Here is an 18880-nt window from a genome sequence, read left to right as displayed (position 1 = left end):
GACATTCTGCCCTACTTTGCACATCCCAAGTAATGTTTCCTTTTCCCTTCTGTCTTATTGTTCAGCAGCGCTGGCATCACAATAGTGAAGGTATTTCTGCCCTTTCGTCATCCTAGTACCACTGACCAGGTTCAACAGTTTTTCCACAAACTATACAATAGGCTAGACCAGACAGACAAACAGGCACACACACACACTTTATCACATCGCTGTGTAAAACTACACCAGCAGATGTCGCCTGAGGGATGTTACTTTTAAACATATTCCAACCACTGACCAATGCAATATTATATGCTATTAATTTGGGTGAAAATAGGTGATATGGATTGTTTGGGCTATTATTGTCATACATGTATGACAGAGGGGGCTATAGCCTTCATTTATTAATGTCCTGATATGATTATGTTATCTCAGCTGATCCATCTGTTTTGACAGTTGTCCCTATTAATTCTCTATGGCAACAAAGCCACCCTTCCACTGTTGCGATGACACATTGACCTAAACAAGGATTACCACAGCCCCTCTCATCGCGTTCTGATTTTGGACATCACTTTTTTTCCTGTCGAAGATTACTTTCGGAAGTTATGCGCCGGCTGCGCGGCCGCCGTCCTTATCCTTATTTGAGCTCCAGGCAAAGACAAACAGATAGCCTAACCATGTCGGATCATACGTTCTAATGGAGACGTTAATACGTCCTGGAGACATCAAAAAGTCTCTCATTCTTTGGTCGTGTTCGTATTTTCTGAGGATATCTAACTGCGTTCGGAGGTATCCCCCGTCGAAAAGGAATTTGATAATTGTGGGTGCATGTTGTGTGTACTTGTTTTTCGTGGTTTCCCAGGTTGGACATTCGTTGCTGCACCAGGATAGACGGTTGGACAGACACCAGTACAAGAAGAGTCGGGGACTATACACTCTGAGGTTCGATGATGATAGCCCGTCGGAAACAGCCGACTCACCAACCGGTGCCAACGACGACTCTTTATTATCCTCGGTGGTTCCAACGCGGTCCAATGTGGTGTACATAACACTAAAGTCAAGGCGCATTAAACCAGCTATTATAAGGGGAACATTTAGACCGAAACTAAGGCGAAAAGCCAGGAGAACCAAACCCAATGAGGGATTTACGCAAAATAAATTTGGCACATTGAAGAGGGAGGAATGGAGACAAAAGCACATTAACGGAATCGATATATCTTGGAAACAAATTAACACCATAAATCATGCAACACGGGGTGTAAGCTCGAATTTAAAGATGCAAACAGAACCTCACGTCAGTTCGATCCGAATATACAGTGAGAGGGCACCGCCGTGGTTCAGCAAAGAGGACATTAGTGCCATGCGCTTTCTTGCTGATTGTAAAATTTCGCGCATTCATGAAGTGTCCCATAAGGAATCCATCCCCCTCTTGCTGTTTGAAAGCACATCACATTTGTCCTTGATCCATTCTGACAAACATAACGATGTCAAGGACCATAAAGTGTGTATAGGACAATGTGGAGTTATCAAAAGTCCCGTAGACACGAGCGAGGTTTTCGCTTTCCATTTGGATAGGGTCTTGGGACTGAACCGAAGCGTGCCGGCTGTCAGCAGGAAGTTTCCGTTTGTACAAGGTAGGCCCATTGTCCACCGACTAGGGTTGAAAAGCTAACGGTAATTTCCCAAAGTTACCGTCATCATCAGTAATTTTGGTAATTAACAGAATCTATTGCAATTTTGGTAATTTATTTACATTTACATTTACATTTTAGTCATTTAGCAGACGCTCTTATCCACTCTTATCCACTCCATTTATACTTGAATAACAACAAAACAAGTATTCATGTATAGTATTCCTTTATTATATCTGTGTCCTTATTGGCCATGGGTTTGTTGTAGATAGACCATATGGTTCAAGAGAAAATAGCCTAATTATTGAAAAAAGCATCTAATCAACAATGGCATGATTTTCCAATTAACTCTGCAACTCTTCCAACTATTGACTGTGTTCACAGCCGCCACCAGTTTGAAGTCAAAACATGACAACAAATAAATATTGACATAGTAAAATAAGTACATGTGTGTAAAACATATATAAAGGATATTTCATGCTAAAACCCTCATATTTAACACCAATGGTATTCACCAACTTGAAGGTTTATATTTAGGATAATGTTTTACAGCTTTGTCATTTTTTTTTTTTTATCATCTTATTTAATTATTTCATATCTTTTACATCTGATAAGGCTAGTGAGAGGACCAGAGATGATTACAGACACTTGTGATAATCTGAAGTACCCAAAAGGGCCACTAGATGTCTTGTAATAGATTGTTTTACCTTCTGTCACTGCAGCAGTGAAGCGTCACTTACCCCTGTTTAAAGATTTTGTCAATGAGCTAAAGGCAACATGGGATTCCCCTCATTCAGCCAGGCTGGTGCTACCATGAATGTAGAAGGTATGGAGGAGGTGGAGCTCGTTTGCACACTGCCGATGGCTGGAAAGTTAGCGAGTTACTTATCTCCAGAGGCTAATAAGAGGGCTAATCCTAGCCCGGCGCTTCTGAATAAACAGTGCCTGTTTTTCGGTGGATCAGCAGTACAAAGTGTACCAGGCTAAGGTTGTGGTGGCCCGGTTGTTGAATGTGGTCATAATGCTGCAGATGTATCATATTTATTTGCTGCAGGAGCTGAATAATACCGTGGAGCTGGGGAAGCCGGTTTCAGAGGTTCTCGGCGTGGGTGATGAGGACTGTGACGAGGGGGTATGGTCTGCAATTCGCTGTGCGTCCTCCTCCTTTTCGTGGCGTCATTACGTCAATGGTCCCGAGGTGCTAGCGCCTGTCTTGAGAGAGGAGATTTCCTCTCTCCTTCAAAAGCAGGCTATTCGGGTTGTCCCCGTGTCAGAAGTACAGCCGGTACTTCTTAGTTCCCAAGAGTGATGGAACGTTGCCTCCCATCCTGGACTTGCATGTTTTAAACAAGCACCTCCAGGTTTGCAAGTTCAAAATGCTCAGACTTTGCCGGCTATTGCAGTCGGTGCGTCCCAGCGATTGGTTCACATCCATAGATCTGAAGGAATGCGTATTTTGTGGCTATACATCCTCCCCACAGAAAGTTTTGGAGGTTTCATTTAGAGGGTGTGGCCTACGAGTTTCTGGTCCTGCCTTTCGGGCTCTCCCCTTTTCTATGGTGGTGGAGGCGGCTTTGGAACCTGTGTGGTGCAGGGGATCAGAGTATTGGCCTATCTGGACAATTGGCTAGTCATAGCGGAGTCGAGGGAACAGGTGGAGCTACACACTGCCACGCTGGTTTCGCATATTCAGTCTCTGTAGTTCATAGTGAAACACAAGAAAATTTATTTTTGGCTCCAGCTCAGCGCATTCAGTTTCTGGGTCTCGTTCTGGACTCGGTTCTGAATCATGTGCTTTTTTCCCAACAGAGGAGGGTCGCATTCAGAGTCTGTCTGGCATGGTTTCAGCTGGAGCACTCTGTGCCTTTTTGCTTGTGCCTGCAGTTATTGGGTCTAATGGCCTCTATAGCTACTCCGAAAGAGGGATTTGGTCAACAGCGCAAAGGGCGATGCATGTCAATTACCTAGAGCAACTGACTGTTGCTTGCACTGAGGTGTTTCCTTCCGATGTTGGAGGGCCAGCATGTGTTGGTAAGGTCCGAAAATAGGACAGCGGTAGCGTACATCAACAGGCAGGGGGGGACGCGGTCTCGCTCTTTCCTAAACCTGGCCCGTTATCTGCTCGTATGGAGCAGTGCGCATTTCCTGTCACTCAGGGTGACGTACTGTATCTTCCCAGATCTCTCAATGTGGGTGCGGATCTACTTTCCGGGGGGGGTCCTATCTCTACGGAGAAAACGTGCATTGTCGTCTGTTCTTCTTAATGAGGGATCTGTGCACTCCGTTGGGAACGAAAGCTTTGGTGTATCAGTGGCCTCAGAGCCTGCTCTATGAGTTTCCTCCGATGGACCTGATTCAGGCCACCGTGGAGAGGATCCGTCAGGAGGGTCTGTTGTTGATTTTGGTGGCTCAACGTTGGCCCAGACAACTCTGGTTTCTGGACATCATCCACCTGTTGGGCGGGAACTCGTTGGGATCTATTGTCCCAGGTGCACGGGAGAGTTTGGCACCCATGACTGCAGATATGGGATCTGTGGGTTTGGCCCCTGAACGGTTGAATTTGGTCATTAAACTGATTTACACATCAATGTTAAGGTGACATTTTAATAGCATGTAGGCTACGTCACATCTATCTTTTCCCAAATCAGCATTCCAGGAATGTTGTAGCCAATGTAATATTATACGACCAAGCATATTTGTGAGCAGAAGTATCAGCCCTGGTGCTATGAAGCCTGCGAGGGCTAGCTCCTTTAGCCAGTAGCGCATGCAGCTGTCCTCATAAGTCTGTGGGAGAGATTGAGTACACAGAAACAGAGGTGCAAATGCATAACACCATGATATCAATCCTCAAAGAGTAGGATCTTTAATCATAGCCTTGCACTGGCTATGTTTGGGCATCAGCTGACGTTCTTTGTACAGCCGCCCTTGACCTGAATTATATCTGTAGCCCTCATACGTTTTTGTGGTGTCTGTAACCTCCTCAACAGGAATACACTCATGAGCCTTCGTCTTCCTCCTCCTCAGTGTTGTACGCTAATGCTAGTGTAGCAGTGGTGAATCAGTGAACTACGCATGTGAGATGACTAACCTTGTCTGAGATGTGAAGATTCTCTTTTGCTAGAGTCTAGAGTTAGCTTAAAGAGCCAACACTGACTTGGGTTGCACATACGACTCGGGTTCGAAGCCTGGTCGGTCACACTAACATTACCTCTGGATCCCCCTCATCTCACAGATGGCCAGCCCTGCCCCGTGGTGCTGTGGGATGGTTCCCTCTCTCCAGGGGACAATGCAGAGGGCCAGTCCACTGTGAGGATGACATGGGGGGAGTACCAGAGCTCCCTCAAACGGAGGTGTTGGCACAGGAACGTCACGCCCAAGCCTAACTCGGGCTGCTCCAGCATTCACCATTATGAGTGGAGCAAACTAGCCCTGTTTGATTTCCTGTTGCAGGTACTGTACGATCACACGTGTCTGGTCTTTCAAATTAACTACTGTGTTAGATTTCTTGAGAAGGAAGCTTGTCAAACTAGGAGATACTTGGCAATAGCATAGGACATCACTCCTTTGAGATAATAGCTTAAGTGAATCCTGTTTGTCTACCTCCTCTTCAGATATACAGCCGACTAGACCGGAACTGCTGTGGGTTCAGGCCTCGTCAGGAGGACGACTGTGTGGAGCAGGGCCACCACCTGGAATGTGGGGATATGGACAGTGTGGCACTGGCCAACATCTTCCACAGGAGTCACGACCCCAGGCACTTGGTCTTCGCTGACAACAAGGGCTTTTTCGACCGCGACGAGGACAACTTGGACTACAGACTACTGGAGGGAATCAAGGAGTGGGTCAACGTCGAAATATGTAGACAGCATAGTGAATTGATCATTAGTCGGATAATACAGTGATTCTTCTGAATAATACTATGGTCTTTGCAATATGACTGTATTATCTTACAGAAATATTACTGTACAGTGTGCAGCATTTTTTATTCTCACCTTTCAATCAGCAACTATCTACAATGTACCCCCTGCATACAATTTGTAGTTGATTCAGCTCTTAGTCTAGAGATTCCTCTCTGTTGACTTCACACTGTGGGAAAATACTGCATTCTAACACGTAATCGCAGAGTGCATGCATGTGTTATGAAGTATATTATACCCACCTATAGGCATGGTGACACACCCAGGGACACTCCCTGTGTTTCATCTTCATCTTGTGATGAATAAATCAGTGGAACAAACCACTGGGAGGACCTAGCGGGGGGACTTTGTTATGGCACTGACAGTTGTCATCTCTCCTCTTACATGACTTGTAGTGATCTTCTTCAAAGTAGAGGCCTTTCAACTGGATTTCACAGTAGTTAAAGATTAGAAAGCCTGGCCTGGATAATGTACTCTAGGCATGTGCAGAATTATATTATATTACCTTGAATTACATTATGCTATTGTAGAATTAATGTATTTTGTGAGTACATCTTTTTTAAGGAATACATTATTTCTTTGCATTTGCATTTAAATGTACAGTATATGCATATGGATCAAACAGTTGTGGTCATAGATTGTTAAACAGTTACTGACTATCCAAATAAAGTGCTACCAACTAGCCAAATAAAGTGTTGCCAACTTTCCACCTAAATTGTTACCAACTATCCAAGTAAATTAAGTGTTACCAACTTCTTCTCCACCCAGGCTCCCAGAACAGGCGGTGACCGTGTTGATGAGCCAGAGGCTGAGGGAGAGGCTCCTCCAGTCACTGTTCCTGGATCAGCTGTACTGGGAGAGCCAGGGAGGGCGGCATGGGATCGAGAAGCTCATCGACGTCATCGAGAGACGGGCCCAGGTTCTCCTCACATACATCAATGCCCACGGCATCAAAGTGGTGACCATGAACGTATGACATCACAGGGTTTGGAAAAGGAGAGAAAATTGAGAGATTCAATCAAACCAGCACTGTGGAAACCACGTAGCTCCTGTTTAATTTGAAGGGATGAGTTTTGTTTCACCCAGTTAACTGATTGTATTATTTAACATGTAGTATAATGTGGTCTAGATAGATCACTATGTTGTTTGAAACCCACAATTTGAATTCCAGCCTAGAGAAGAGATTTTCTCTTGAAGTCTGACACACAGTTGAGGTGCTCCGTTTGTGTCTCCTTATCTTGTACTAAGATAAGGACGTAGTACTGTAGATATGGACATGGAATTTGATATTCCGCAAAGACCAAGGCAGTTTTATTTTTTAAAGTTCACTTTCCAAAAGCCAAAGAAACAACTTCCATTCCTCAAATCAAAATATTTGCCAGTGGAAGAACTACCAGGGTCTCGAGGGTTTTCACTCCAACAGGACATACTGTATTGGGCTGATTTGGTATCAAGCCAGAATCTCACAGTATCCCTTTAAGTAACAAGCTCTGAATTCTCAAGCTTCAAGCTGAAACATTACTCTTAGCATTCATTATACAAAGTGGCTACAGTTCTGTATTCAATAACAGTCTTACTGTAGTCTTTCGGTTGTATTGTTACTTTGTTATTTTAATATCTAACGTTACTCATCTACAGTATAACTCTAATACAGTAAACAATTATCTTTAGCATTTCTTTGGGCCTTATTCATGTACCATTGTATGTAGTGCTCCTCTGACTTCACTTTACAGTAGCCTACTACTATTTGATGGTTTAACATCTGTCTAACCTGCCATAAGAAAAGGACGTTAGTTAGAAATTATTTTGATATTATACAAAGTGTTTCATTTGTACCGCTTAGGATGTTAGTCAATTTCATTGTTTATATTTATTTGTATATTATTTCATGTTGATAAAAAAAAAAAATTAAATGATTTTTTTAACAACTTTTACTTGAAATACATCAGACTTGGACCCAGAAACAAATTAGCATAACATATACAGTAGGCCACCCCCTCTCTGGTCTTTGAACGATTACATCATCAGCCTTAAGTGTCAGTCAAATCAAGGACAGAAATAGAGTCGGTGCCAATGAAACATGAGCCAAAGCACTGTGTCTGTTTTGCAAGGCTGGTATAAGCAGGGTCCTGAGATGGAGCCTATGGAGTATATGAAGCTTTGTGGGGTCTTTTTCCGTTTCAGTGCCGGGAGTAAGAGCGGCTGTTGTTTTAACCCCTTTGAACCCTCATCAACACAGCCCTCATTAATACAGCCCTCATGAAAATGCCTCAGTGTGTGTTTTTCATGGAAGGCCCCACTCTTTCCCAGTTAGTTTCAATGAGTCTGACAAGTTTTTCTCTCAGGCTCACACACATACTTATCTATACCTCCATTGACTGTTTTCCCCTGCAAACAACGGTCCAATTTAGAGTGAATGTAGTCTAGTGAATGGTACACCTTAAATGTACTGGAGGGGGAGGGGGGGGGGGGGGGGGTTGGGGGGTTAGGACTGCTTTATGTATATATTTTTTTATTATAGTATTGAATTTAGCCTTTACTACTATAGCCCATAGAAACGCATTGAATAACACTTTCATGAATGGCAAAAAAAGAGAGTCAAAATCTATTATAAGGAATAAGGTTTTGAAGTGTCTGTCCTATATCTTGGAGATGTAAGAACGTTCAGGAAATATATGTGTGTGTGTGTGTGTATATACAGTACCAGTCAAAAGTTTGAACACACCTACTCATTCATGGGTTTTTCTTTATTTTTACTATTTTCTACATTGTAGAATAATAGTGAAGACATCAAAACTATGAAATAACACATATGGAATCATGTAGTAACCAAAAAAGTGTTAAACAAACCAAAACACATTTTATATTTGAGATTCTTCAAATAGCCACCCTTTGCCTTGATGACAGCTTTGCACACTCTTGGCATTTTCTCAACCAGCTTCACTTGGAATGCTTTTCCAACAGTCTTGAAGGAGCACTTGTTGGCTGCTTTTCCTTCACTCTGCGGTCCGACTCATCCCAAACCATCTCAGTTGGGTTGAGGTCGGGTGATTGTGGAGGCCAGTTCATCTGATGCAGCACTCCATCACTCTCCTTCTTGGTAAAATAGCCCTTACACAGCCTGGAGGTGTGTTGGGTCATTGTCCTGTTGAAAAACAAATGATAGTCCCACTAAGCCCAAACCAGATGGGTTGGCGTATCGCTGCAGAATGCTGTGGTAGCCATGCTGGTTAAGTGTGCCTTGAATTCTAAATAAATCACAGACTGTCACCAGCAAAGCACCCCCACACCATAACACCTCCTTCTCCATGCTTTACGGTGGGAATTACACATGCAATGTTTTTCATCGGCAGGGACTGAGAATCTGGTCAGAATTGAAGGAATGACTGATGGCGCTAAATACAGGGAAATTCTTGAGGGAAACCTGTTTCAGTCTTCCAGAGATTTGAGACTGGGACGGAGGTTCACCTTCCAGCAGGACAATGACCCTAAGCATACTGCTAAAGCAACACTCAAGTGGTTTAAGGGGAACTATTAAAATGTCTTGGAATGGCCTAGTCAAAGCACAGACCTCAATCCAATTGAGAATCTGTGGTATGACTTAAAGATTGCTGTACACCAGCGGAACCCATCCAATTTGACGGAGCTGGAGCAGTTTTGCCTTGAAGAATGGGCATCCCAGTGGCTAGATGTGCCAAGCTTATAGAGACATACCCCAAGAGACTTGCAGCTGTAATTGATGCAAAAGGTGGCTCTACAAAGTATTACTTTGAATAGTTATTCACGCTCAAGTTTTCTGTTTTTTTTTGTCTTATTTCTTGTTTGTTTCACAATAAAAAATATTTTGCATCTTCAAAGTGGTAGGCATGTTGTGTAAATCAAATGATACAAACCCCCCAAAATCTATTTTAATTACAGGTTGTAAGGAAAAATGCCAAGGGGGGTGAATACTTTTGCATGCCACTGAATTTTAGAATCCCCTTTGGCAGCGATTGCAGATGTGAGTCTTTCTGGGTAAGTCTCTAAGCGCTTTGCAGTCCTGGATTGTACAATATTTGCACGTTATTCTTTTTTAAATTCTTCAAGCTCTGTCAAGTTGGTTGTTGATCATTGCCAGACATTGCTTGTCTTGCCATAGATTTTCAAGCTGATTTAAGTCAAAACTGTAACTAGGCCACTCAGGAACACCCCAGTCGTTGCCGATGACAAGCATACCCATAACATGATGCAGCCACCACCATGCTTGAAAATATGAAGAGTGGTACTTTGTGATGTGTTGTATTGGATTTTCCCCAAACATAACTCTTTGTATTCAGGACATAAAGTTAATTTAGTGCCTTCTTGCAAACAGGATGCCTCTTTTGGAATATTTGTATTCTGTACAGGTTTCCTTCTTTTCACTCTGTCATTTATGTTAGTATTGTGGAGTAACTACAATTTAGTTGATCCACCCTCAGTTTTCTCCTATCACAGCCATTCAATTATGTAACTGTTTTAAGTCACCATTGGCCTCATGGTGAAATCCCTGAGCGGTTTCCTTCCTCTCCGGCAACTGAGTTAGGAAGGATGCCTGTATCTTTGTAGTGACTGGGTGTATTGATACACCATCCAAAGTGTAAATAATAACTTCACCATGCTCAAAGGAATATTCAATGTCTGCTTTTTATTATATTTTTACCCATCTACCAATAGGTGCCCTTCTTTGTGAGGCATTGGAAAACCTCCCTGGTCTTTGTGGTTGAATCTGTGTTTGAAATTCACTGCTCGACTGAGGGACCATACAGATAATTGTATGTGTGGGGTACAGAGATGAGGTAATCATTCAAAAACCAAGTTAAACACTATTATTGCACACAGAGTGAGTCCATGCAACTTATTATGTGACTTGTTAAGCATATTTATACTCCTGAAGTTATTTAGGTTTGCCATAACAAATGAGTTGAATACTTATTGACTCAAGACATTTCATCTTTTCATTTTTATTTAATTTGTAAAAACTTTGAAAAACATAATTACACTTTGATATTATGGTTGTTGTGTGTAGGCCAGTGACACAACATCTCAATTTAATCCATTTTAAATTCAGGCTGTAACAAAACAACATTTGGAAAAATTCAAGGGGTGTGAATACTTTCTGAAGGTCCACTTTTTCCTACTAAAATATGCAGAAACACAGACAGCCAAACAGATAGGCCCATGCTCACATCCACAGGCTGTGTCAAGTCAATAAGTCAGGACAGAGAGGAGGAAATACCTGCATGTTTAATCATGCCCCTTCATGTGAGTAACTCTAATGGCCTACAGCTAGCTGATGTTTGTCTGAAAAGTTTTATTTATCACAATCAAGTACAGTGAAATGCTTAACTTGCAAGCCCTTCCTAACAATGCAGTATTCAATATAAAAATAGTATAACTAAATTAAAAAAAACACACAAAAACTGGAGAGAGTAAGCTATATACAGGGTCAGTGACCGTACCAAATTTACAGTATGCAGGGGAACTGGAGGAGTAGTTGAGGTAGATATGCACATGTAGGCAGGGATTAGGAGAAAGTGACTGGTAGCAGGATACATAATAATAATAAACAATATAGCAGGTGACTCCATTTCTGACTTTTCTTTCTTTCTCTCCTTTTTTTCTTTCCTTCTTGCCTGCCTGCCTCAAGTTCACACTCAAATGTGCTGAATTGGCATGACTATTAAGGGTCCAATAGGGTCGCCAAATCATTTGTCCATCTCTCTCTCTCTCTCTCTCTCTCTCTCTCTCTCTCTCTCTCTCTCTCTCTCTCTCTCTCTCTCTCGAAACAACGAGTGGAGAGAACAGTATTTGGGAGAGCAAAGTTCATGTGAGTTCCAGGCAGCTGGGCTCACCCAGCACAGACTTTACATCCAAACAGAGAGGGTCATTCTTCTCTCTGTATTCAGCCCAATACTGATAATCACTACATTAAACCATGATGTCAATTTTCCCATTTGCTGCTCTCTCTGCTCTGCCAATGACCCTCACTGAACCCACAGGGAAAAAAACACAATTTTGTGTTTCAGTATAAGCCCGATGGATAGTTCTGTCCTATACTTTACTGGATTGGGCTTGTTTTTCTAAACCAGGATCATCCTCAGCTAAATGTTGCTAAGTTATCATAATTGTGCAGAATATGAACCTGCAAGGAAATACTGTATGCTTGTGTGGAGTATAATTGTCCTCATGATTATGGTAAATTGAACCGTGGTGTTGTATGTATTCAGCTTATTTTTGTATAGAGATCTTCCATAGGTAACTGCATCTTATTAACACCAAAGGTGTAACTTGCAAAGTTAGTGACACTGCATTTGTTTCAGGAGTTACATGACTATACTATAGAAGACAAAATATGCACTAATTTCCCCACCCCTGTGGTTAGGAACACTAGTTGCCTACTCATGCTGTGACCTAGTTAATTCTTCAACCATGTGGAATCATAGGGCTAGCTGGAATTTTGCACCGCCTTGACTTTCCTTCCAATGCCAAAATGGTTTTGAGTGCCTTGACAACATCACACCTGGGTGGCAGACAGATAGACAGCACATGAAAAGGGGGACGACCTCGATGGAGAGATAAAAGGCCAGCATTGATGGGACTCTCTTTCTTCTTCTTCAAAATACAGAAAGGTAGACACAACAGAAAGTCCTCCCAAGTTGCTTCCCATCAGCTGGAGGAAGCTGTGTTCTTGATAAGGACTCACATCTACTTCTGAGGGAAATAATAAGAATGTCAACAACAAGTGTCGAAGAAAATGTTGCATTAAATTCCTGCTCATTCCAGAGGCCTTTACTTTTGAAATACTATATAGCCCCGGAAACTGAATCCTCGATAATGTATCTTTGTGATGTTATACTCTGTTATGCTCTATTTCGTGGAGTTTGGCGTGAAAATATGGTTTCTGCATGTACACACAGCTCTGGCTCTGGGCATACGGCCAGGTTCTTTTCGTTTATTTTTTCACTTTGTCAAGGCTGCAGCTGTCTTGTCTGAAAGGGATGTGTCCTCCTAACATTTAACTCTTCCCTCACTGCTGTGGCCAGATAGTCCATCTTCAGTGTAGGGGAGAGTGGGGTAAGTTCAGAAAGTTCTTACATTCAGCATCACTCCGTCAAGGTATAGTATTCCTTCTAACAAAGATATCTACATACACTACGGGTCAAAAGTTTTAGAACACCTACTCATAGAGTTTTTCTTTATTTTTACTATTTTCTACATTGTAGAATAATAGTGAAGACATCAACACTATGAAATTACACATATGGAATCATGTAGTAACCAAAAAATTGTTCAACAAATCTAAATATATTTTATATTTGAGATTCTTCAAATAGCCACCCTTTGCCTTGATGACAGCTTTGCACACTCTTGGCATTCTCTCAACCAGCTTCACCTGGAATGCTTTTCCAACAGTCTTGAAGGAGTGCCCACACAGCTACAAGGAGGCACTTCCATGCTAGGTTTAGGACCTCAAAGCTTATAGAGACCCCAACTGATGTATAGAACAACTTTTAAATTATATATTTTGGTTTAGATACAAGCATAATGAAACCTCTAACACAATACATTTATTTGACTTTGTGAAAAACCACTTTCGTGGACCTAACTTGCTTACCACTTTTTTTTCCATGTGGTTTCTTCCTTCACAGACTCCATGAAATGATGATCTCTTCCTAAATATTTGGTCAAATTATTAATTTTGTGTATGGTTTCCTAGAAACAAGGGGTGGCTCAACTTACCCTTTGGCTTAACTTACCCCATTCTCCCCTACCATTAACTTACCCCATTCTCCCCTACCATAACATAAAGTGAAAGTAAGAAGAGACAGTCATGTTCACTTTGTGACTGAACTTGACCCATAACCACATTTCCAATTGGAGTCTCAAAGAGGTATGCCTATAGGCCTAAGGTTTTCTGTCAGGTTAGAATGCAAACAAATGAAAAGGTTTAGCCAGAGGCGTTCTGTGCACACCCGAAGTCAATAATCTTTTAAAGCCGATTTAATGAAAGCTTTGGGTCGCTAACTAAACACTTTGCCTGAGAACCTTTCTGAAACAACAAACAGGGATTTCCAGCTCAGGATTTCGATGGGAGTGATACAGAAATTTGGCACATATCTTATGATCACTGGACCCCCACATGGCCTGTTGCACCATACTCCCTATCTTCTGTCTTTCGATCACACACACATTTACGTCATTTAGCAGACACTCTTATCCAGAGCGACTTACAGTAGTGAGTGCATACATTTCATACTTTTTTCTCTCTTCTCTGTACCATGCTCTACCAAGTGAGCCAACACGCACGGACACAAACAATTCACTCCTGCTCATCAGTGCACTCCTCACACTCTTATACTGCCCTGCAATGAGCTGTAGCCAATCTAGCAATGACCATGTACCACTTAGTTCCTAGGGTTCACACTCTTGGAGCGATGAAAGAAGGTAAAGGCAGTGTGAACCAAGACCTAACACAAGCGGCCCATACTCCCGTCCCTCAATAAGGGTGTATGGGCCGAGGCACCTCCGCCATGCACTGGCATGCCAAACATCTGCTGTGGGGATATCTAGGGCAATATGACATCTGCCCTGGGGATATCTAGGGCAATATGACATCTGCCCTGGGGATATCTAGGGCAATCGGACATCTGCCCTGGGGATATCTAGGGCAATAGGACATCCGCCCTGCATATCTAGGGCAATCAAACATCTGCCCTGGGGATATCTAGGGCAATATGACATCTGCCCTGGGGATATCTAGGGCAATCGGACAGTTGTCTGTCTATTATGTCACCATCTGTAAATAGATACCTTGTGATGGGAAAAGGAGACAGAAGAATGCCTGCAAAGAATCTATTGAGGCCATTGAGAATGAGCGCTCATATGATTGAAGAGACATGTTGCTAACCTATCACGAGGGAAATGTCCAGAAGGGTTTACAGATGAAGGATCTTAATTTCAGCCAGTTTGCTACAGCAGGAAAGGAATCCTGCAACAACAGGAAATGTGAATTATTATGTGGATTATAATTAATATACATTTTTGTAGGGGTTGATACATTTTTCGTTAGAGCAAATCAAGTCTGAAATGTCGAAGTGGAAATTGCATACTTTAGAATCCTTTAAAAAAATCTAATACACTTCAAGTTTGCATTTCCTGCTTTGCAGGAACATTCTCAGCAACAAGATTGATCAAATAAAGATCCTACATCTGTAGTCAGTTGGTTGGTTGTTGTGGCTTCAAACAGCTTCCTCGACAGAGGCAAGGTCAGAAAGAAAGAGGCATTGAAGGGACTGATTGAGCTAGCCAGAGTTGAGGTATTTCATTCATACTTTGTTTATATGAGGTTCGTTTTTTGGAGGCTATTCTGAAATGGAAGACTAAACCCTAATCTCAAACCACAATTACAGCTCTCAGGAGCTGAATGATTCTCTTGTAACATCAACAGTCATACTAAGAAGGAAGGAGACAAAACGCTCAGATTGCTCTTTTTCTAATTTCCCCGTTGACCATTTACTATACTGATACAGTGGATAGATGGATTTCAATGGGGCTGTAACAATCCTCCAATGATTTCTCCAGGGAAAAACATCTGCTAAAATACTCACCACCAGGAAATCAAACGAACAGGAAAAAATAGGGGCATAATGAGAGCAAAACAAGAGGTCTTGGATCCATTTGGTCTGGCAGTCTGCAGCTTATGACTGGGAAAACCATAGACATTTTGTTAAACTGACAACATACTCTACTATTAGCACCAAGGGGACACACATGCAGAGAAACCACAGGACGAGGGCTAAATAGACTGCTAAAGACAGTGTTAAAAACAGCTGGGTTCATCCTGGGTCAAACCGTTCCTACAATCTTAAAAATAAAGGTTCTTAAATCATTCTTCATTGGCTTGTAAAGGTTATTTTTGTGGAAAATATAGTTCTTATGAATGTAAAGAGTTTCCTGTCCCCTGTATTGGTGTGTTGAGATGCGATTCTGTCATTGAGCATAACATATTTTCCTTATTAGGCTACATCATGGATTGAATTATAATGTTAAGAGGTAGTCCTATCATAGGCTAATGTAATTTATGGCTTCACTTTGGGCAGGCTATTCCATCTGCATGTGTAGCACATGGAGATGTGTCAAACTTACTCTGCAGCCTGAAGTATCTGTGGCACCGACTGGTTGGACAATTTGGGAGGGCGGTTACATGCGCTAGTAAGGTAGAGGTCCTGGGTTCAAGCCTCATTGGAGGAAATGGTACATACTAAGCAAGCAGCGTGACATCCATTACACATAAACATATTAACGTTTAGGCCAGGGGTACTCAAATATTATTTGAGATGGTCCGGTCACAAGTGGCAAAGGTCCGGATACATTTTCGTGTGCGAGCATGCTTTCTTGTTTCTTGTATCGCCACAATGGGAACGAGAAAGCATTCTCGCACGCAAAAATGTATCGCTCGAGTCCAACAAAATGGAATATAACGTTGTAGATCAAATTCAGAATTACACAATCTCATGTGTACAACATCTAAAGACCTTTATATCTATACTGAGAGCTTTGCCGTTACTAAAAGGATGTATTTGTGTGTTTTTGGAGCCTTTGTTCATGTTTTTTAGGTGCCCCCATACTACACAACGAGGATGAGGAAGTCTATTGCGGGTGGGGTACGTTTCTCAAAACCAAATGAAATCTAAAAAAAAAATGTCTGGACCCTTCTATAACATGCCATTTACATCAAAAATAGAGATTTGGTTCAAAAATAGTGAAACAATTCTTAAATAAACGAACAAAATACTGTATAATAAACATCAATCAGATTATAAGAACAGAGACTGAATATAAGCCACCACCAACATAAGCATGTTATGCCTCTGTTATTTTATAATAATTTGCTTTAATTGATGTTTAAAGATGCGTGAGGTCATACACATCAACCTTTCCTCCATGTCCTCCTCCTCCTCCTCCTCTTCCTCCTCCTTGACTTTCTATATTTGTCCTGCAATTCTGTGGAATAGCCTAGTGTGCTAACCCGACTGTAGAGGGGAGCACAGGCCCACTAGATTTCATGTGGCCATCCTTCCACCAAATCCCGATAATATAATATATTACCACAGAGTTTCTAAACCCAGATGCCCAACATCGTGATACTTCCGGGAACGCTTCGCAAAGCAGATTCAACAGACAAGCCCGGGGTTTGGGAATCCAATGAGAGAAGTGAAAAAGTATTCCTTAATTCTTCCTTAGTACTAATTCTTCAGACTAGTACTGTGCTGACATTGCATCACTGTGGAATACTTAGGAGACAGGGATTTGTGTCCTCTACAACTTTACTAAGAAAGTCATGATACCACTCCAATGGTAGTGGCCAGGCCTTTTGTGACCCCCCCCCCACACACACACATCTCATGGGCAAAACATTTTAGTTGCCCCCTTCTTGACGGTGAAGTTAATTTCCTGCAATTCTACGCATTTTGCCATGGGACGCAGAGAAGATTTTGCAATTTTATAACTAATTTCATGCAATTCTACTAATTTTCACATGGGTCGGAAAGATCTTATTTTATTTGTTTTAAATTTAATTTCCTGCAATTCTACACAATTTGCCATAATAATATGATATCTGAGAGTGACTAAGAAAATCAATGGGGCCCCCTGGAGGTCAGGGCCCCTTGACCATGATTACAACAACTTTAGATAGCTTGCTAGACTAACTTATCAATCTAAAAAAATGGGCTGACATGGGCTAATTGAGTGACTGTCAGTGACTGACATAACAAGAGAAAAACTGCTGATGCAGAACCAAATTTCGAAATTGCACCTTACAACTATTTTAACTCTCATCAGTAAGTTGAGACCCTGACTGAGTTCAATAATAATAATAATAATAATAATAATACATTTTATAAAATGGGTCAGGGGCCCCCTAGCGGAGCCCTAAGCGATCGATCACTTATGTATCTTATGCCTAGGCTCAGCCCTGGTAGTGATAATTGACGGTAGTAGCTATTTTAGCATGACAGTCCTGAAGTTAAGGGAAAGGCGAGGTCATGTACATTCAATGTCTATTTAGGAGCCTTGGCCTTGGCTAGCTCTCTTTGGGAGAGAAATTGACCATATATCAAACTCAAGAGACAGCTGCCAGGCTAGCTAGCTGCCACGGCCTATTCAAATGTGCGAAGGGACTGCTACTGAGTGACAAATGTAGTCAAAAAGTGGGAGAATAAAACATAAAATTGTAGAGGGGGAGCACAGTGAGGCATACATGAGCATTGAGGGGTGGAGAGTGAGGGAGACAATGGATATATTGTTTCCTGTTGAAAAAGTACAATGAGCATGAGATGGAATATAAGGAAGCTTGCTATGACATTGATTTTCTTTCCCTTGTGTGTTCACTAGAGCAGAATCAAGTTTGTCATGAAATGCCTTCCTTTTCCCTTCAGATACAGTATAGTGTGATGAAGAGCAAATTCCTTTTATGGGTTAATTAGTGATAGGCTATTATGGGTTACTTTTTAACCCAAATGTATTGTAGTGTAACTTTTTGGCCTTGGAGATATTGACTATGTGGTAATATTTCACCAGAGGAGCTCATAAAACAAGATTACGTTTTATTCCACCAGATATTGTGCTAAAAAAGTTGTTGTTCAAGCAAAGTTGGGTGTGTCCAGGCTCCTCTGTAAAACCATTCCAATCCAGGAATAATTCATATTAAATGAAACCATTGAGAACATACTAAGCAATAGCTACAAAACATACAGCATGTTTTGATTGTGCTTGGCTGGGTAAGAAAGAACACTTATGTCTGGACCATTTTGTTGATGCCTTAACAACCATACACGCTAACAGTTAATTCCAATGCCCTTCTCAACCTCCTTAACTACTAGCTAATGTCTGGTGGACAAATAGGGAAAGAACCTGGCACCACAGCAACCCAGGGCAACACTCCAAACAAAATGTTCCATGGCGAATGTAGCTCTTCCTACAACAGGAATCCAAACAGGAACGGCCTGGTCAGGTCCAACATGCGGCCAGAATGGGCCGAGAGGAAATGACTAGAGACAAGGAAGGGCAGGGTGGGTAACTAACGTCCATGCCTGGACACAGGCATCATCTGAGCGACAGGGTTAGCACATTATAACGTGGCATTTTCAGTTTATTTTCCATTACCCTCACTGACCCCAAAGTGGAGTTTTTGTATCTTAAAAATAGCCGTCTCCTAGTTTCCTATGGTGCTGTGGCGCCACATTACAGCTGTTGATGAGGCGCTGGACTTTAAATATCTGCTCTTAGCCAACCACAAAGCTTAAATTAGCCTCTTGGCCTCTGGAGATTGAT

The 18880-nt window shown here is 41.9% G+C and overlaps 1 protein-coding gene across 1 annotated transcript; it reads left to right on the top strand.

Moving 5' to 3' along the window:
* Window positions 1-676: 676 nt before the first annotated feature.
* On the top strand, window positions 677-7423 carry gask1b (golgi associated kinase 1B; the record flags this gene model as incomplete). Its single annotated transcript, XM_084149818.1, has 4 exons — window positions 677-1613; window positions 4843-5060; window positions 5222-5448; window positions 6296-7423. 4 exons carry the CDS (start codon window positions 677-679, stop codon window positions 6501-6503), a joined length of 1590 nt encoding a protein of 529 aa, XP_084005944.1. The 3' UTR covers window positions 6504-7423.
* Between the last annotated feature and the right edge of the window lie 11457 nt (window positions 7424-18880).

The sequence above is a fragment of the Coregonus lavaretus genome (assembly GCF_964263955.1).
Source record: "Coregonus lavaretus genome assembly, chromosome: 32".
Taxonomy (NCBI): Eukaryota; Metazoa; Chordata; class Actinopteri; order Salmoniformes; family Salmonidae; genus Coregonus; species Coregonus lavaretus.
Note: the sequence above shows the minus strand (reverse complement) of the source record. Positions and strands in the feature narration are given on the sequence as shown.